The 19,663-nt window shown below is 37.6% G+C and overlaps 1 protein-coding gene across 1 annotated transcript in view; it reads left to right on the top strand.

Annotated features, from left to right (window-relative positions):
• PREX2 (phosphatidylinositol-3,4,5-trisphosphate dependent Rac exchange factor 2) overlaps positions 1–19,663 on the top strand; it is a 285,119-nt gene that overhangs the window by 137,846 nt on the left and 127,610 nt on the right. The window contains exons 21-25 of the mRNA XM_063606803.1: positions 900–1,036; positions 3,917–4,034; positions 7,373–7,557; positions 10,022–10,183; positions 18,469–18,691. Coding sequence (XP_063462873.1) covers positions 900–1,036; positions 3,917–4,034; positions 7,373–7,557; positions 10,022–10,183; positions 18,469–18,691 — 825 coding nt within the window. The remainder of the gene's footprint in view (positions 1–899; positions 1,037–3,916; positions 4,035–7,372; positions 7,558–10,021; positions 10,184–18,468; positions 18,692–19,663) is intronic.

The raw sequence follows: 19,663 nt of genomic DNA on the forward strand, positions 1-19,663 counted from the left end.
GATTAAGAAGAAATGCAAAGATATATTCTTGAATGTAAATTATTTTCTCAAAGATGTTTAATAATTTCTTTATGAGAGACATTGGTCACAAAAGAAGTCTCTTCTAATATATTTACAAGTTTATAATCATTTGTATTAATTATTTGCATTGTATTCATTACATGTATTTATTAATGGTATTTTATTAATATTGATTTGATCACACTATCAAATAACAATAATTGGAAGGTTGTGAGAAATCTTAGCTCACTGGTTAGGATATGTTACTTTCATATTTAAATCTATATCAATGCAAACATAATGACAGGATGAGTGATGCTATCTCATTAATTCTGTTCTCTACAAATTCCCGTCTTTCTGACTTTTTGTATATATGTCAAACTCTTATTTTTCTTGGAAAAACCAGTACAATCATAGTTGCTCATTGCCCTGATTTTTCTCTTAAGGATTTTCTTTTTTATGTGCATGTTAAATTGTTGTCATTTTAAAAAACAAAAGTGAATACTATTTGAATATTTAGAAATGTTGTAGAATAAAGGAAGATAAGTAAGGCATATGTTTCTGGTCTTCTCATTTTGCCATTATATATGCATATTTAGAAAGACTGACTAGACATTTGGAAGGAAAAAGAACTGATTAGTATTATAAAGGTCACTTTGCAACATCCCTTCAAACTAATTCTTAGGGAGGTGAGAAATATTCTATTGATCACAGTTTGAAAGTTAAGTTAAAAAGCAGAAAAGTGTTGAGTGGGCATTGCTCTCAGAACCAAGTTTATCAAGATTATACTAGCTAGACTTTGATCATATTTTAAAATTGCTTCCATAATTGTGTATATCATACAAATGAATCTTATTCCTGAAATTTGTTTTCGGTTATTTTCTCATTTGTATTTATAGGAACTGTGGCTGCAGCAGCTGGTCTTCACCCTGGACAGTGCATTATCAAGGTGAATGGAATCAATGTCAGCAAAGAGACACATGCCAGTGTCATTGCACACGTTACAGCCTGCAGGAAGTACAGGCGGCCAATGAAGGTAAGTGGCCCTTCAGATAATCTGGATCTGAGTGACTACTTGCATAAAGACCTAAGGGGTGAGGTGGGATAGTGCCAGAGATGTTTGTGGTTTCCAATTTTAAGTTTAAAATTAAACACAGCATTATAAATCTCATAATGATTGCTTTATCTGCATAATTAATTATAATTGATTGTGTTTAAATGGTTACATTTTATTATTACAGTACTGCCATCTGTTTAAAAAGTGATCTGGGGTATTTTCATTTTCATTGAGATACAAGTTCTATCAAATTGAAATCCAAAGGTTTGAACTGTTTTCTTGGCCCTTGTGATTGCTTTAGAATATGTAATGATCATTGTGTCTGTGTCTGTATGTATGAACTATAAATACCTATATTCTTTATTAGAAGACTTCTGTGAAAAAGCAAAAATTGTGGGTTTTATAAGGTCCCTGATTGATTTTGAGGTATATTTATTTAGGTAACTGGATTTAGCTCTTAAAGGAAAATACCAAAATGTATTTAGGTAACTGCATTTAGGTCTTAAAAGAAAATACCAAAATGTTCTCGGCGTTATCTAAAATTGTAGAACACTATCCTTTGATCTACAAGTGCCACAAAAAACTAAAATTAGAATCATAATTCATAAGCAAAGCTATTATGAAGAAAATGTGAGTATTGGCATATAAGAGAAAACTCCTGCAATGTAATTAGCTAGATGCAGGCAGAACTTTACAGGAGAAGCCTTGTATTTTCCTGTCATGCATAATGAAGTACTCATTTCTGGATTGGATTTGAGGATGCGACTATGTCCAAACCTGGAAGATGAATGGCCATTTTCTCATAAGCCAGGGCTGATGGCCTGCAAAATACTGAATCTACATGAAAATAACTGATCAGTTTTACTTAATGAGAAGGTCAGACCTAGCATAGCAAATTGGAAGTTATACATAGGCTCAAAGGTTACTCTGGTTGATAGAAGCTTGATAAATATTTGTTGAACTGTATTATTGAATGAATGTTTAAAGTCTCCTCTGAAATGATCAAATCTTTTCTCTTCTACCAGAATGTTAATAAGCAGAGAAATCAATTTGAGTTTCATTTCTTTTTATTTTCCCTGCCTACCCTCTTATAGAGGTGTTGATCAGTGAAATAATTAAAGAAAAGCAATAAATGGGCAGAAAAATCCACTAACATGCTCTCCCAGATATCCATTGCCACAAAATAGACCACTGCAAAACTTAGCGGCTTAAAACGATGATAATTGACTATTTGTCTTGATTCTATGGGGCGGCCGTGGGGTGGTTCCTGTGAGGTTACTGATGTGCCTGCATTCTGCTGGGATCCGACTTTTGCTTCCCCTGTTCGTGGCCTCTGTTTCCATGTGGCAGGTCACCCTCCAGAGCACCTTTGCATGGCCTCTCTTTCCAGTCTCTAACAGGGTTTTCTTTTCAGTGTGTGTCTGAATTTTAAGAGGGAACATTACAAGTGATAAACGTTCTACTTAGATTGTACTTGCTAGTATCCCTTTGGACAAACCAAATCACGTGGCCAAGCCCAGGGTCAATGTGGGAAACTAAGCGGTGTGGCTCATTGGTGGCCACAACAGGGCACCAAGATGTAATGGAATGATCAAATGTTAATTAGCATTTTAATGATTTGTAGCAATGTATTAATTAGACACACTTGAGAAGCTAATACAAAAAATAGGTAATACATATTGTATCATACTTCAATAATGCAGTTTAATTTGATTTAACATCTTATCTAGAAAATCTGTAACCCTTAAAGTAATGCAACCCTTGAAGCATTTGTTTGGTAGTCATCTCATCTCTCTCATTTCTCTAAATAAGACTGGAACTGCTGTTAAAATATAGGATAATTTTTAAGGAAATCGCCCTTAAAAATAGGATGTTTTTTATTTGGAGGGATTAAAAGATAGTTACATTACTTGGGAGACCAATGAGATGAATGATGTCCTTCCAATTTTCATATTTGTTTGATTCTAAAATAGCAGTAAATGTATTAGAATATATCTGACTATTAGGGGAACATGTAAATGATTTGTACAATTATAGATAATTGATTCATCAGACAACTGTCCCTCTCACAATTGTTTTATTTTGTTGTCTTATTAAAAAGAGATGGGGTCTCACTACGTTGCTCAGGTTGGTCTTGAACTTCTGGGCTCAAGCGATCCTCCCACCTCAGCCTCCCAAAGTGCGAGATTATAAGTGTGAGTCACCATGCCCAGCCACATTTGATTATTTTATAATGTGATTTATAACTTACTTATGATATACTTGAAGCATTTAAGTAAGATATTTGGGAATATATCCTATTTAAAAACATACATCTTTGGAACATATCTTAGAAGATAAAACGTGAAGCTTTAAAAAGTCAGTTTGTTAGGCCAGGTGCAGTAGCTCCCGCCTGTAATCCCAGCACTTTGGGAGGCCGAGGCAGGCAGATCACCTGAGGTCGGGAGTTCGAGACCAGCCTGACCAACGTGGAGAAACCCTGTCTTTACTAAAAATACAAAATTAGCCAGGTATGGTAGTGCATGCCTGTAATACCAGCTACTCAGTTGGTTGAGGCAGGAGAATCGCTTGAATCAGGGAGGCGGAGGTTGTGGTGAGTCGAGATTGCACCATTGCACTCCAGCCTGGGCAACAAGAGGGAAACTTCATCTCAAAAAAAAAAAAAAGAAGGAAAGTGTGTTTGTTAAACAATATAATTGTCCTTGAGTTTTTATTAGTTTCTGATGTTAATTGTATCTCTCTTTCAAATTTTACTAATTTTAAAGAATCTAGAGGAATAAATAAGGCCAAGTCTCCAAATGGGCATGTATTTTAGGAAGCACTAATACCTCTGAGGTTTCTTTCCCCCCTCATTTCCAGCAAGATTCCATACAATGGGTTTATAATAGCATTGAGAGTGCTCAAGAAGACCTTCAAAAATCTCACTCCAAGCCCCCTGGAGATGAAGCAGGGGATGCTTTTGACTGTAAAGTAGAAGGTAGGTTTCTTGTTTTCTTCTTCATGTGCTTATAGTATTCTTTTCCACTGTGCATGTGCCTACTCCCAAATATTGAAGGTCCTGTACATGTCGAAGCCACATTCTTAAGTCGTTATCACCAAACAGATGTCTGTCAAATGCATAAGTAATAATAGCTAGTAGCTGGCAAATTCTATTTGTTAGGCATTTTATGAAGTGTTTTTATGGACTATCTCACTTAGTCATCAAAAAAGAAAATCTCCTAAAATGGAAATGAGTATCATCATGCTTTTTTGAGTGGAGAAAACACTAAAGCCTGTATAGGTTAAGGGACTTGCTCAAACTAGTTAAGTAGTAGAGTGAGGATTCAAACCCAGGTTATAATGTGTTTCCTTGTTTGGAGTTTCAATGTTGTTTAGACCTGGCCTCCAGTGTGCCTCACAGAGCAGCAGTATCAACATCACCTGAGAGCTAGACTGAAATACAGAATCTCAGCTGTACCCCAGATCTACTAAGTCAGAATTCTCATTTTAACTAGATTTGATTTGTATGCATATTAAAATTCGAGAAGCCCTGCTCTAGAAGATTCTTTTTTACTTTTACTGTATTCTAACATTGACAGTAAGGAAAGGAGCAAACTAGTAGTGTGAAAATGAGAGAGAAACAGAGAGAGAGGGAGAGAGAGATCTTTTGATAAGGACGGTTATCATTTCTGTTTCCTCAATGGAGTAAACCAGCAAATGGCTCTGTTCAGTGGCTTCTTTGCCAAGGGCGACTGAGGCAATTACATTTATGTCTGCAATTGACAAATACCTTAAATTATTGTTTCAAAACGTTTTCACAGAAGCCCATGAATCACCTCTTATATTTTCTTGGTGTCTTTCCACTCATATTATTGGTGGATGTCTCTGGATATCTTTGTTACACTATTAGGTTCCTCCCAACCAGCACAGCTGGAGAATAATTCCCTATTCTGAGGTGTTTTCATTCAAAACCCTTCTGACATCCTGTGTGTGTGGGGTTTTCCCCCATACCAACCAATTCCCCAAATCTCCTAACACCAACTGGGTGTCCTACAATTCAATTTAGTTGTAAAGCCAGGTGTTAGCACAGACACACAGGTTAGGGGATCAGCCCCACAAGGTCGCCCCCATTTCAGGCGCCTGTCACATGTCCCAGGCTTTCACCTGTATTTCTGACCAACTGGCTATATATTCAGCGGGTTCCCACATCCCTTCCTTGGGTTCAGTTATTTGCTAGAACAGCTCAGGGAACCCAGAAACTTACAATCACTGGTTTATTATAAAGGATAAGAAGTGAAAAGCCTGATGAAGAGATAAATAGGGCGATGTCTGGAAGAGTGCTGAGCACCGAGCTGTGTAGTGGGAAGCTCTGTGAGGGGTTGGGGTGTGCCACCCTCCAGACACGTGGGTGTGTTCACTCACTCAGAAGCTCTCCAATTCCTGTTATTTAGGGATTTTTATGGAGGTTCCATTCCTTAGACGTGATTCATTAAATCATCAGCCATTGGTGACTAAACTTGAACTCTAGCCTCTCTCCCCTCCCCAGAGGTCCAGGGGTGGGTCTGAAAGCTCCTACCCCCTAATCGCATGGTTGGTTCCCCTGACAACCAGCCCCCATCCTGACGCTAGCTGTGGGCTCACCAAGTGCCACCTCATTCACATAAACTCAGTTATGTTCTAAAGGGGCTTGTTATAAATAACAAAAGACATTCCTGTCACCTCTATCACTCAGTAAATCACAAGGATTTAAAAGCTTTTTTTCAGGAACGGGGCCAAATACATACATACATACATACATACATACATATGTGTGTGTGTGTATGTGTGTGTGTATATGTGTGTGTGTATATGTGTGTGTGTGTATATGTGTGTGTGTATATATGTGTATGTATATATATATATATATATATATGTATGTATATCTTTCTTTCTTCCCTTCCTTTCCTTTCCTTTCCATTTTTTTTTTTTTCAGAGTCTTTCTTTGTCACCCAGGCTAGAGTGCGGTAGTGTAGTGGTACTATTATAGTTTACTGCAACCTCTAATTTCTGGGCTGAAGTGATCCGCCATCAGTTCCCTACCCCTTCCAGTAGCTGGGACTACATGCACATGCCACCATGCCCAGCTAATTTTTTTAATTTTTGATAGAGACAAGGTCTTGCCGTGTTGCCCAGGCTGGTTTCAAACTCTTGAGCTTAAGTGATCCTCTCATTTGGCCTCCCTGACTGTTGGGATTACAGGCATGAGCCATGGCGCCTAGCCTGTATTTCTTACTGTATATTCCCTATACACACTGATCGTATGGGGGGTACTTAGGAAAAGCTATTTTCTCTGAACTCCTGGAAGGCCACTTGGTTGGATGCTACCCAAATCATGGGTAATATCAGAAACATCTCAACTCATTGGAGCAATAAGGTTGTTATGGTAATACATAATATTTATCCAAAACAGGACAAATCTCAGGACCTTATTCTGAAGTTTGTATTCCTAATTTGGAATAAATCAACCTTGGTGCCACATTGCAAGGTAGATTGGTTGCTATAATGCTCTGGAAATTGATTTATAGCTATTCTAGGACTTAGTTACTTTAAGATAAATCAATATTCTACTTTTGCCTATTTAATATTTACTGTTTATGCTATTTTTGGGCTTTGTCGTTCTAAGTAAACTAATATTCTAGTTTTGTTTATTTAATTACTATTAGGTTTCCCAGGAGTTTCTTACTTGAGATTTTAGGTATTTTTCACCAGCTGATGTACCATATGTAGGCTAAAAAACTATAGGCAGACATTTTAGATGGAAATTTTATTATAGTGAACAATAAGAAATTTTCTCAATGAGCCCTCTCTGTAAGTTGCTGTTTGGGAAACTGCAGGCACCCTGTCTGCCAAAATAAAATGATTCTTGCATCTCCTTTCTGCTTCTTCAATATGGCCTTCTTTATGGATTTTTTTTCCTGCTTTAAGAAAATATTCATACAACATTCGAGGCAGTTTTAGAAATCCTGACTTTAAGTCATACATGTCTTTAATAAAAAAAATTTAGGTACAGTATTTATACTGATATAAATAGGTAGACATATGGTCCACAGATTGAAGTAGATATGCAAAGATAAGACTAGTCATGTTAGAGTGCTGAGGTTTGGATCACTCAAGCATATGCTTTTCTCGAAATGTTATTTTTTAAAATGTTAACAAGAATAGATGCTTCATTTAACACATCAGATTTAACCATCCCTTAAAGAACTCTTTAAAAATTATTTAAAGAGACACAAAATTATTTGAGGAGATTAACAAACCCTTCATGAATTTACTGAGTTACAGTTGTCTTTGTTCCAGAGGTTATTGACAAATTCAACACTATGGCCATCATTGATGGGAAGAAGGAGCATGTGAGTCTGACAGTGGACAATGTCCACCTGGAATATGGTGTCGTGTATGAGTACGACAGCACAGCTGGCATCAAGTGCAATGTGGTGGAAAAGATGATTGAGCCCAAAGGTTTCTTCAGCTTAACTGCCAAGGTAGGAGCGATGCTGAAGAAATAAGATTTTTTGTTCTAAATAAAGGAACTGAAATCCTCCCTCTCCTTCACTTAAAAAAATAAAAATAGCTATACATGTTGCAGCTGTCAGCTCATTCAAACTTCTTTTTTTTTTTTCTTGAGACAGAATATCACTCTGTCACCCAGGTGAGAGTGCAGTGGCGTGATCTCGGCTCACTGCAACATCTGCCTCCCGGGTTCAAGCAATTCTCATGCCTCAGTCTCCCAAGTAGCTGGGATTACAGGCATGCACCACCATGCCCAGCTAATTTTTGTATTTTTAGTAGAGACGAGGTTTCACCATGTTGCCCAGGCTGGTCTCAAACTCCTGACCTCAAGTGATCCAGCTACTTTGGCATTCCAAAGTGCTGGGATTGCAGGCGTGAGCCGCTGTGCCCAGCCTCATTCAATTTCTTATTTTTCTCCCCCTCCTCCACTATTTGGTATGCATACAACTTCCTTTTATTGATCCTTTTGGAGCACAGTGTTAAGTTAGATGAAACCCTTGCTTAGGCAGGTGTTCATTGATATGGCGAAGACTTCACAGCATTTAAGTTTGCTGTGTCTGTGAATTCATTATTGTGAATCCAATTTAGATGGTTTTCATGACAGATGCTACTTTTTTGTAAATGTACATAATCCTCTGAAGAGTATTCAAAGTCGTGAAATACATTATAAGAAATTTCAAATTTGGCAAGTGCCATGTTTATTTCATAAAATTTCGGGAACTGTAGAGATCAGTTTATGAATAGATCCTCTGATATTTATGTAATTCTCATTTGGAAAGGACATCACCTTTGCAGAGGTCTTTAGGCTGAAACAAGATGGAGAGGAAGGAAGGGAGCCCTTATCCAAATTAATAAAATACATGGTAAAGAGGCAACTGCTGGGTTTTCATGGCCTGCCTACAAGGTAAATCCATCAGACTCCTACTGTATCCTCCACAGGTGTTGGATTTAGTGTTGCATACTGCTCTATATTCTATGAGAATTCAGATATCACAAGTAAGAAAAATGAGATGTAGCTTTCCTACCTTTATGTCTCTGTTTGAATTGTTGTTTAAAATATGAATAGTTGAGATAGATGTAGCATTTCTAACATGTATTTTTAAAATTTTAGTGGGAGGAAGTAATATAGACATCTAAATGAACTATTTTAAAAGTGATTATTTTATCTTTTGGTTTTATATTCTGAAAGTTAGCTTTTTAAAAATCTCATCATTCTGATGATGTTGTACCTCTCTATATATCTACTGATATCTAAAATATATATTTTTAAAATGCAGTCTCTTCCCGTCTACATTATAGTATTAATGGGATCCATGTAAAAGTTTGGAACCAGGTTATTATAATTATTTTCTCATTTTCCAGCTATTTCAAGTTTGCAGAATTACATGGATTATTCTATATATGACAGCATATGAACTAGTATTGCAAATATCACTTGGATTTTACACATGAAGAAAAAACAGTCAAGAAAGAAATGTAGCCAAGGTCACCCTGCTAATGATAAAGTTAACTCTAAGTTCTAGACTAGTGATTAAATAAAAACTCATACTCCATAGTCTGCATAAAAGGGAAGTGGAGGTGGTGAGGGAGCTCAGATAACCAGAACATATATACATTTTATGTTTCACAGAATATTATAAAATATTGATTATGGGTATAATCAATTCTTGCAATGTCTGATTAATCAGAAATGCTACATATATATGTATATATATAGATATATATATCTCTCACATAATTAATTCTCAGGTCATTGGAAATTCTTAGTGATTGATGGTACACCTTCCCCATCAACACGTATTATTACAATTGATTCAAATAGTCAAAAGAACTTGCTAATTGAAAACATCACATAAATACTTTTATCTAATGCTTTTATCAGCAAGAGCTCAGATGCTGCAAGTAACATTAATTTCTACCTTACTGAAATAACTTTTCATTTATTCATTTCTTCAGCAAGCAGTTGTCAAATATATTCTTTTTGCACTTGCCAGACTCTAAGAAACAAGTAAGAATGATATTGGATTCCTTTATGTTTTTTTGTTCTACCAAATTGAGAAAAAAAATGTTCTGAGTGACTCTGACTAAAATATAGAAGTGTCCCACAGCAGAATGTACTGATTTATCCAGGAGGGAGTCTTTGAAGTCCAGTTACCTCACCAAGGAGGCTCCTATAGTTAGCAGAAGGAAAACCTGAAATTTCAAACAGATAAGTCAGATCACTTCACTGACAGCGCCTCCTGACTGAAGGTAGAAATTCCCTGGCAGCTACCCAGAGAACAAAATAGGAAAGTTGCCCTGTATTGTTAACTTAACGAAAATTTGATATGCCTACTTTTGAAGTTTTTCTTCTTGTTTCGTTTTGTTTTTCTATGTGTGTGTCTGTATGTGTGTTTGTGCGTGTGTGTGGGTGTGCGTGTGTGTTTGTCATTGCAGATTCTTGAAGCCCTGGCTAAAGGTGATGAGCATTTTGTACAAAACTGTACCAGCCTAAATTCTCTAAATGAAGTGATTCCTACTGACCTTCAGAGTAAATTCAGTGCCCTTTGCAGTGAAAGAATTGAACACATATGTCAGAGAATATCCAGTTATAAAAAGGTAAGGGTTCTATTGATTTTATACACAATTATTGTTGAAATTATTATTTGAATGTCAAATTTAAATCAATTTTTGATATTTTCTTTACATATTTGTTAGGTACCATTTTACTGAGATGATAACATTATATAACATTTTAGAGTTTTTGAAATGGCTTAACATCCATGACCTCATTTGATCTTTGCAAACTTGTAAGTTATATTACTGTCCCACATCTTCAAAATATAGTAACTGAGGCCTAAAGAATTAAATTATTTTCTAGTAAAAGATAGAGCTGGGCATTGAATGCAGACCACCTAATTCTGAAGTCAAAATGTAAAATTATACTATAGTTCTTCTTTTCTTTTCTCCCAACTAAGAGAATGAAAACTCTCAATCAGAAAGTACATAGACTGTGGGCTTTTAAAAATTAATTGATTAAGTCATTCATTTGACATATATTTATTAGGCACCCTCTACGTGCCAAGTACTGTTCTAGGTTCCAGGAATATAGCAGGGAAGGAGACAATTTCTCTCCTCTCATGGTGCTCACATTCAAGTGGGAGAGACAGCAAGTAAGTAAATAAATCCCTGCAAAGTGAGGGGAATCAAATATTGAGAAGAATTATGAGGAAATCAAAATAGGGAAGTGTGGTTTAAGTGCCAGGTTGATCCTTTTGACTCTGTGGCTAGAGAAAGCCCCTTTGAGAAGGCTTGACAAGTAGAACTTGTCTGCATGACAAGTAGAACTCTCCCTTTCAATTGGAGAGAGAAGCCTCCAGGGAGAAGGAACAGCTGGTACTGAGGCCCCAAAGCAGAAAGAAGGCCAGGGTGGCCAGAGGTTGGTGGCCGGGCTTAAGGTCAGAGGCTTAGGTGGGGCCAACTGTGAAAAGCTGTGGCAGCTCCTGTACATTTTGGGACTTGGGAAGGAGTTTGGATTTTATTCTTATATTAATGAAAACCAGTTGGAAGGTTTTAAGCAGGGGGATGACTTCATCTGATTTAGGCTTTTGAAAGATCATGCTTTTGTAGGAATGGATTGCAAGGGGGCAGAAATGGAGAAATAGAGACTGGTAGGAAGCTGTTGCAATGGCCCAGTTGAGTGATGTTGATGGCTTGGACTACATTGAAGATGAAGGAGACAAAAAACATTAGATGAATCTGGGGACGTATTTTAAAGGTAGAATTAATGGGAATTCATCTCCAAAACACATGCTAAAACAAGTTTAAAAATTGTTTCTATTTATACCAATAAAAGACTAATTGATTAAATTATTTCCATCCAAATGAAGTTGGTTGCTTAAAATTTGGTGCAGCCGTACTAGATAATATTCTTTATCTCAATGTATATGAATATGTGTTAAGTATATGTGTTTTATGTTCTTGATATGGTAATTAAAATAAGCCCATATATGTCTATATTTGGCTGCATGAGAATAGGGATGTGTGTAAATTAATACCCAAGGGACTCACAACATTGGTTACCTAAACTAAATGAGTCAAGGGAAAAGAGATCATGATTTTTTCCTTTAAACAATTCCTGTAATGTTTGGGTTGTTGAGTTGAGTTTGCATTACTATTGTATCTTTTAAAAAGTTACTCACATGAAGAAAACTAATATTCAGGGTTGCTGGTTACCTGCCACATTTGTTAATCTGCTTTTCATGACTGCTGAGTTCAGTTCACCTATTTGAGTTTGGGGAAGATTCCATGAATGTACCTTGTTGGAGTTGAAGGACAGAAGATTCTTTTCTTACTTCTCCTTTCTCTATAAAACATGACCGTGCTTTGAAGTAAAATTGAAGTAAAAGGTCTAAACAAATGCAAACAAAAATGCTAAACAAATGCAAATCAGTATTCTCCTTTCGAAGAAATTTTGAAAAAGAGAGTTGTTCTACTTTAGAAATGGATCTGTACAAGAAGGTGTGATACAGGTTCAGGCAGATTCTGGGTGTCAAACTGGTCACCGTGCCTGGGACATTTCTCTTTCGCTTTCTTCCTGCTTTCCTCTCTTCATTCTTTCACACAACAAAAAAGTGGAAGTAGCTTAAAGAAGTATACATGGAAAATGGTAAACTATATAAACAAACATAATCTTAGGATCAGGGTATATTAGGTAGCAAATTGATGCAGCTGCTTCAAGAATAAGGACCAAGAGAACACAGGCTTAAATAAATGTTGGAGATCCTCAATAGTCACCCTGGAAGGTGAGAAGTATGTTCCATTTACTCATAGGTAACTGAGATCCTAGAAGCTTTTAAGGCGCAGATGGGCAGGCTAATGGGCAATGATGTTAGATGATAAAAATAATGTCACCGAATTATGGAAAGCTCTTTTATGTACATTATTGTTAGTTGAGTCTCAAAACAGCCATGTGTATGGACTCTTCTCTCATCCTGCCTCTTTCTTCGGGAGATTAAGAATTTGCTTAAGGTCACGTAGGTGGTAACTAACAGACTAGGTTCCTATGGAATGTAGTCTCACTTGTGTTTAATTTAATTTAGAAATAAAAAAGAGATATGTAGTCACCTAGGGCCTATGTGCTTTAAAAGCTCTCCTTGTCATCATACCATTTGGCCATAAACATATTTAAAATAACTGATTTTCTCATTAGATAGAGAAGCAAGGTTAGCAAGAAAATATTGCAAGGATCTTTTCAATTTGAATAAGATTTAGGTGTCTAAGATGGTAGCCCTAATAGGTCATGTAAGATTAGCTCCATTTATGTATCAAATGCATGTCAACAGAACCCATAGCATTTGCGAATATAGATTTTTAATTTTCACACATATACTTTAAAACTATTATTAGCAACATATTTTTCTTCCTGATGAAGGCTTTAACACTCTTCTTTTTGTGAAATAAAATGTATCCATAGAAACTAAAATCTCAAAGATGCTGGCTTTACCTTATTTTGACTCTGAAAGTTTTAGGTTTTAAAAATAGAAACCAGTTGATTGCTATAGTTTCTGTAGTAAGACTGCTGCAATTATAATAGATTTCCTGGCTGGTTGTACAGGCCACAGATGTTTTTTGGCACATGTGTGAAACCTGGTCAGACCTTACTGATGACCTGGATGAATCCTAAGCGAGATGTTTTTCTCTGTGGAGCAGGATTTGGGGACAATTCAGAAGTAAAATTATGACCTGTTGGGAGGAACACTTTCTCTAAATTGTCCTGGAAACGCTTCTTTGTTTTACATTCTTTCTTCTGCTTTAGAATAATTCCATAATTGGGCTTATTTTGGGTATTGGGAGTACTTCCTAGATAGAAATATTTAACATATATTCAAGAGATAGTTCCTGTTTACACAAAAATATTACCTGCAGGAACTGGAAGTCTTCCTTTGAATGTCTGAAGTCCCTCCTTACTTATTAATGCCATGTAATTCTCACACTGATATATGGACTGGGAAAATTGCAGGAAAAAATCTTCCCCGTGTCCCCTTCCCTCAAAAGGGTACAATACAAAACTTCTATAACCCCATGCCAAAAAGATTTTATGCTTAATTGAAATAGGAAGCTATCTGCAAAATAATAGCTTACCATTGTATTATTTCATTTAGTTAAGTGACTATAGTTGGATTAAAATGTGCTGCTATAGTCAACAATTCACGAATTAGCTACCAATGCATTAAAAACCTGAAGTTCCATCTTCAGAAATTGTTTATTCGTGTCAGTGTACAAATATGTTTTATATCACCTACATTAAAAAGAAATAGCCCTCCCCTACCCCACACTGTTCCCTTTCTTTGATCTTTCTCCTGGAAAAGGCTGTCTATACCTGTTTTCTCACCTTCATTACCCTCAACACACTCCAGTGGGCCTCTTCTTCCCTCTGTGTAACTGAAATGGCTGTATTTTGCCAAAGTCTATTGACTATCCTGATAGCATTCCTTGTCTTAGTGGGATCTGATGCAGTTGACTGTAAACCTCTACTTGGCGGTTCTCCGTGACCCCACATATGCCTGGTTTTTGTCCTTTCTTGTGGGGGCTCCTTTGTGGTATCCTATGCTGGCTCCACCTTTTCTTCCCTCCCCATTCCTTGGTAAAGCTCCAGGGCTCAGGACTCCGTCTTCTCCTTTTCTCTCTCCATTTTCAATCCTCTGGCGATCTCATTCAGGGTCCTGGCCTGTTTGACCTCTGCAACTGGGTTTAATCCATATCTCACGCTTCACATGTTCCAGATCAGCTCTTGATCCTTCCCCTGCCCCACCCCAGTGCCCCTGCAGTTTGCCTTTTCTGCTGTCTTCTCTATCTCGGGCTTATGCCCATCCTCCCCATTGCTCAGCCTAAAACCTCGAATACACTCTTCACTTCCCTTTCTCTCACACCATTCTTGTGGCTTTACCTTCAAACATGCAGCCTTTCCTCCCTACCTCTACTGCTGGTGGCCTTGGGTGAGCCACTGCCATCTCTCCTGTAAGTGGTCTCTTTGCTGCTCCCGACCAACCCGCAGTTGTCCTGAGTGGCTGTACACTTCACTCATGGTCAAAGCCAAATCCTTTCAATGGCCTTCAGGATCTGTGCCCTCCCTTCCTGCATTGCTTCTCCAATCCTGCCTCCTCTGCCTCCCTCTCACTGCCGCTCTGGTCACACTGGTTTTCTTGATGTTCCTTGGACACACCAGCCCTGTGGCTTTGCACTGGCTCTTCCCTCTGCCAAAAATGACCCCTTTCCAGATGCTCACATTTCTAACTTTCCACTCCTTCCAGACTGCTTAAATGCCAGCTTCAGTAAGGCCTGTTCTGATCATTCTGGTTACAACTGGTAATCCATTCTTCAGTTCACCTCTGAAACTTCCAACCCTCTTACACTGCTCAATTTTGTTTTCAGTTACATTTACCATCTATCAACATTACATAATTGACTTACTGTATTCACTGTTGACCTCTCCTCTCACTGGAATGTAACCTCCCGGAAGGCAGGAATCTTTGTTTTGTTTACTGACGTTCCCCAGCATGCTGAGGGCAGTACCTGATGCACAGAGAGCCTTCCACAAGTCATTGTTGGGTAAATGAATAAAGGTGGCAGTAAGTTTGGGCTTGTGGTATCCATAGTAGATCTAAAGTCCTGTCCCTCCCAATACACCTCTCTCCACACCCACCCTGTGCATTTCTTTATTGCAAAATTGCAGTTTTTATTTGGGGAAAAGACCTTTTTGTTTTGTTAACCTTTCCCTGGGAGTTTCTCCAAAGCAGATTAATGAGTTCAGTGTTTCCTTTGATGTTGCTAAAAAGATAGGCAGGTTGATGTTTACAGGGCCATTTGCACAATCAGGATGTTCTCATGCATGAATCACCATCAATTCAAGAACTGTACCTTCCATATTTTAGGTTCAAGCTTCAGAAAGGTCTTACAATTTCACAGCACGGCATGCTGTCTGGGAGCACAGTTTTGATCTTCACAGTGTAAGCAGCACATTTCCAGTACCTGTGACTATGGGGTTCCTCCTGCTGCCTCCTCCTTTCTTAGGAATATCCCGGGATGGAAGACAGCACTGCATTCCTGAGGACCTTCCTTCTCAAGAAATGCTCTTAGCAGAGAGGGCCCCTGTCTGATTCTTACCCTTTGGAACAGTTCAGGCACCCTTAGACACAGTACACAGCCCTTCCTAGCCTGTGGGCAGGGGGACATCCTGTATTCACAGGCATTTGTATTGAGCTACAAGTTGGAAAGCCAGTCCCCCTAGCAAGAGAATCTTCTGCCAGCTCTCCCTGATTACTCCATTAACACTTCTTGATATCACCCTATTCACTTCCTTTTCAGCTTGTACCAAAATTTCTAACTATCTGGCTTTTACGTGCATTATATAATTGTATATATACAGTCATGCACTGCATAACATTTCAGTAAATGACAGACCATATATATATATGGATATATATATATATATATGGATATATATATATAAGGATATATATATACACACACATATATATATACATATATATGTGTATATATATAAAATGGTGGTCCCGTAAGATTATACTACTACATTTTGGCTCTACTTTTTCTATGTTCAGATAGATGCACCTATTGATGTATTTTTCAGAATACATCCCCGTTGTTAAGCAATGCATTACTGTATTATATATATGGCACATGTATTATATATATGGCACATTGCCGTTACTTTTAATGGCAAAAACTGCAGTCACTTTTGCTCCAACCTAGTAATTGCAATAAACAATTGTTGTATATAGCAATACTATTGCATTGTTTTTCCTGTGGTGCCTACTAGACCATGAACTCCAGGAGGGCAAGGGCTATATCTCCAGCATTGAGCACAGAGGCATATATATGCCCCTCTTCTTGCTTTTGAATGGATGGATAATTGTTTAAAATGGAAGAAGGCAAGAGAAGCATAACTTCCTATTATGGTGGATGCTGTTACCTGATAACATTGATTTCAGTGCCTTTATTTGTGCCATGGGTGCCTTGTGAGACTTTTATCCTGCAATAACAGTGGGAAAGAACTTTTGACTGAAAGTTTTTTGCATCTAGCCTTAAACTCTATGTCCCATATAAGCCTCCAAATCACCGTTTCTTTATTAGTAAAGTGATGGGATAGGTTAGGATTTCTCTAAATTCCTTTCTTTAAAAAATGTTTAGGATAAATTTTCACTATCCATTATTATTAAAATTGCTCATCATTTTGTTAATAATTTCCTGCATTTCAATTCAGTTCCATTTAGATTCCTACTGTGCGCTGGCACAGGGCTGAACTACATAGCTTCTGACATGTGAATTGAAGACATAGTTTAATACACACATTATACATGCGTATGTATATATATCACATATATATATAATCTACACATATACATATAAGAGAGTCCGTGTTCTAATGGTGAGCTTATATTTATGCAATGTCAATTTTGATATTTATTCTTGAATTTAATCTAGAAAAGTTAGATAATGACCAGTCATAGTCTTAATTTTTATTCTTATTCATGCCAAAATTATTACTCTACTAGTAGAGTAAATAGATAGGATCATGGTTATAGTTTTCAAGGGAGAAGAGAATATAGACATTATTTAATCCATGTCCATTTTGTTACGAAGAATGCAAAAAAGACACTGACTTGCCTAACATCATATCAGTTATTGGGACAGCTGTAACTAAAACACGGTAGCTAGTGACTCTGAACCCTTTGCTTTTGAGACTACAGTTCAGTCTAACTCTATGAGACTCTTACTGATGGTACACAGAACAGACCTATGTATTAGCCTCATGGGGTTTACCATCTGCCAGGGGAGCTAGAAATAAGACAATTATTTATACCTATATAATAGGAAGGTTACAGTGTGCTGGAACTTAGCAGTAGTCAGGGAAATTGAACCTAGACTAGGAGTCAGGGAAGGCCTCCTGATGATTTGATAGAAATTGAAGTTGCAAAGGAAACAGTTCGGCAATGAAGGAAGGAGAACATTCTAGGCCCACCGAACAGCCTGTAGAAAGGGTCAGAGTGAGTAGATAGTGTGTGAGACGAACTAAGTGAGGGCCAGAAGGAGCTTAGGGAGCAAGGGGAAGAAAGCTTGAGATAGAGAAGCTAGGTGAGGATCCGACTTGGGCTGCTTTGGAGACCTTGGCGAGGAGTAGATGCATTTGAATGGAAACCCATGGCAAGGTTTGAAGCAGTGGAGTGGCTACCTTGGAAGTCATATAAATCATGTGAGTATCACTTTATTCTCAAACCACAAAGGCAGAGTGCACACTAGTCTTCAGTTTGATCCTGACTCAATGATTAGCAGGAGGCATGGGAAACAGATTTGTCCTGCCATTCTGGGCCTCAGCCTCCACACCCTACTGTCTGACCTGTACACAGACTGGTGCTTTGGATTAGCTTTATGCTTGTGTTTGGGACATCCCATCTTCCTCCACCCTTGACCTGGCAGCTACCCTGTTTTGCCATTTTGCCTTGTTTGGAAGATCTCCATTCTCTCCTGGTGTCCTGGGATGCCACTTGCCCTGTCAGGCTCTTTCAGCTGCTGGGAGCCTGTGGATTTGAGTCCAAGTATATTGTGCTGGCCACAGAAATTCATTTCTTTTAACACCTAAGTTGCAATCACAGTTTCAAAGGAATCATATGCATTTGCTGCTTATATTGCTTGGCTTTATTAAGAATGCTTCAGTTTTGAAATCACAATGGAATTTCTAACAACATATAATTTATTTCACTCATTCCAGTTGACATGATTTAATTTGCCTTTGATTTTGTTGTGAATGATGCAAGTGAAAAAAAGATGCCTGAGTTATTACTGTGTGTTCAACTGCTTTTTATGTTTTCTTTAATTTGCAGTTTTCTCGTGTACTGAAGAATAGGGCCTGGCCTACTTTTAAACAGGCCAAATCTAAAATCTCCCCACTGCACAGCAGTGATTTCTGCCCTACCAACTGCCATGTCAACGTGATGGAAGTTTCTTATCCCAAAACATCAACCTCTTTGGGAAGTGCATTTGGTGTTCAGTTGGATAGTAGGAAGCATAATTCTCATGATAAAGAAAACAAATCTTCGGAGCAAGGTATGCTAGCTTTTGCAACTTTATCAAATCATGAAAAGCAATTTAGGCAATCATAGCTATTCATGCATCCCTGAAATTCAATAGATACCTGGTGTGCAAACAAGCATGAACTTTTATAAAGGAAGGATTTCTTGCTGTAATCATTTGGATAATTATGCCTAAGTGTATACTGAATGAAAATGGAGTTAGGCATTTTTGTTATTTTTCTTCTAAGAAGGATGATTGCTCTTGCTTTCCTTATGCATATGATAGGCACAGCTCATCTTGCTGTGAAAGCTGCTGATCTGAAATGGCCCTGAAACTTTGAGGACAATACCTGAGGAACAGGTGCAGCAATGCACAGTGCCATTCTGTACCATCACAGTAGGACAAGGGATCAAACTATCCTCTAGTTTTTAATTACAGCTCCCCACGGGCTCTAATTTCTGAATTAATTCAGCATTGGATCAGCATTTTATTTTATGGAATCTCGAATTTAATTTAACTGGATAAAGAAAATGGGGTATATAAACACAATGGAATACCACTCAGCCATAAAAAGAAGTAAATCCTGTCATTTGTGACAACATAAATGAACCTGGAAGATATTATGTTAAAGTGAAATAAGCCAGACACAGAAAGACAAATACTATATGATCTCATTTATATGAGGAATATAAAAAAGTTGATCTCATAGAAGTAGAGAGTAGAATGGTGAGTAGCAGGGCCTGGGGTGGTTGGGTGGGGGATTGAGAAGATGAAGGTCAAAGGATATAAAATTTCAATCAGATAAGAGGAATAAGTTCAAGAGATCTATTGTATAACATGGTGAGTATAGTTAACGTATTGTTTTCTTGATAAATCCTAAGAGAGTGGGTATAAAGTGCTCTCAGCACCAACATGATAACTATGTGAAGTAATACATATGTTAATTACCTAGATTTAGTCATTGCATAATGCATATATACGTCAAAACATCAGGTTGTACATGTA

The sequence above is a fragment of the Pan paniscus genome, chromosome 7 (assembly GCF_029289425.2).
Source record: "Pan paniscus chromosome 7, NHGRI_mPanPan1-v2.0_pri, whole genome shotgun sequence".
Taxonomy (NCBI): domain Eukaryota; kingdom Metazoa; phylum Chordata; class Mammalia; order Primates; family Hominidae; genus Pan; species Pan paniscus.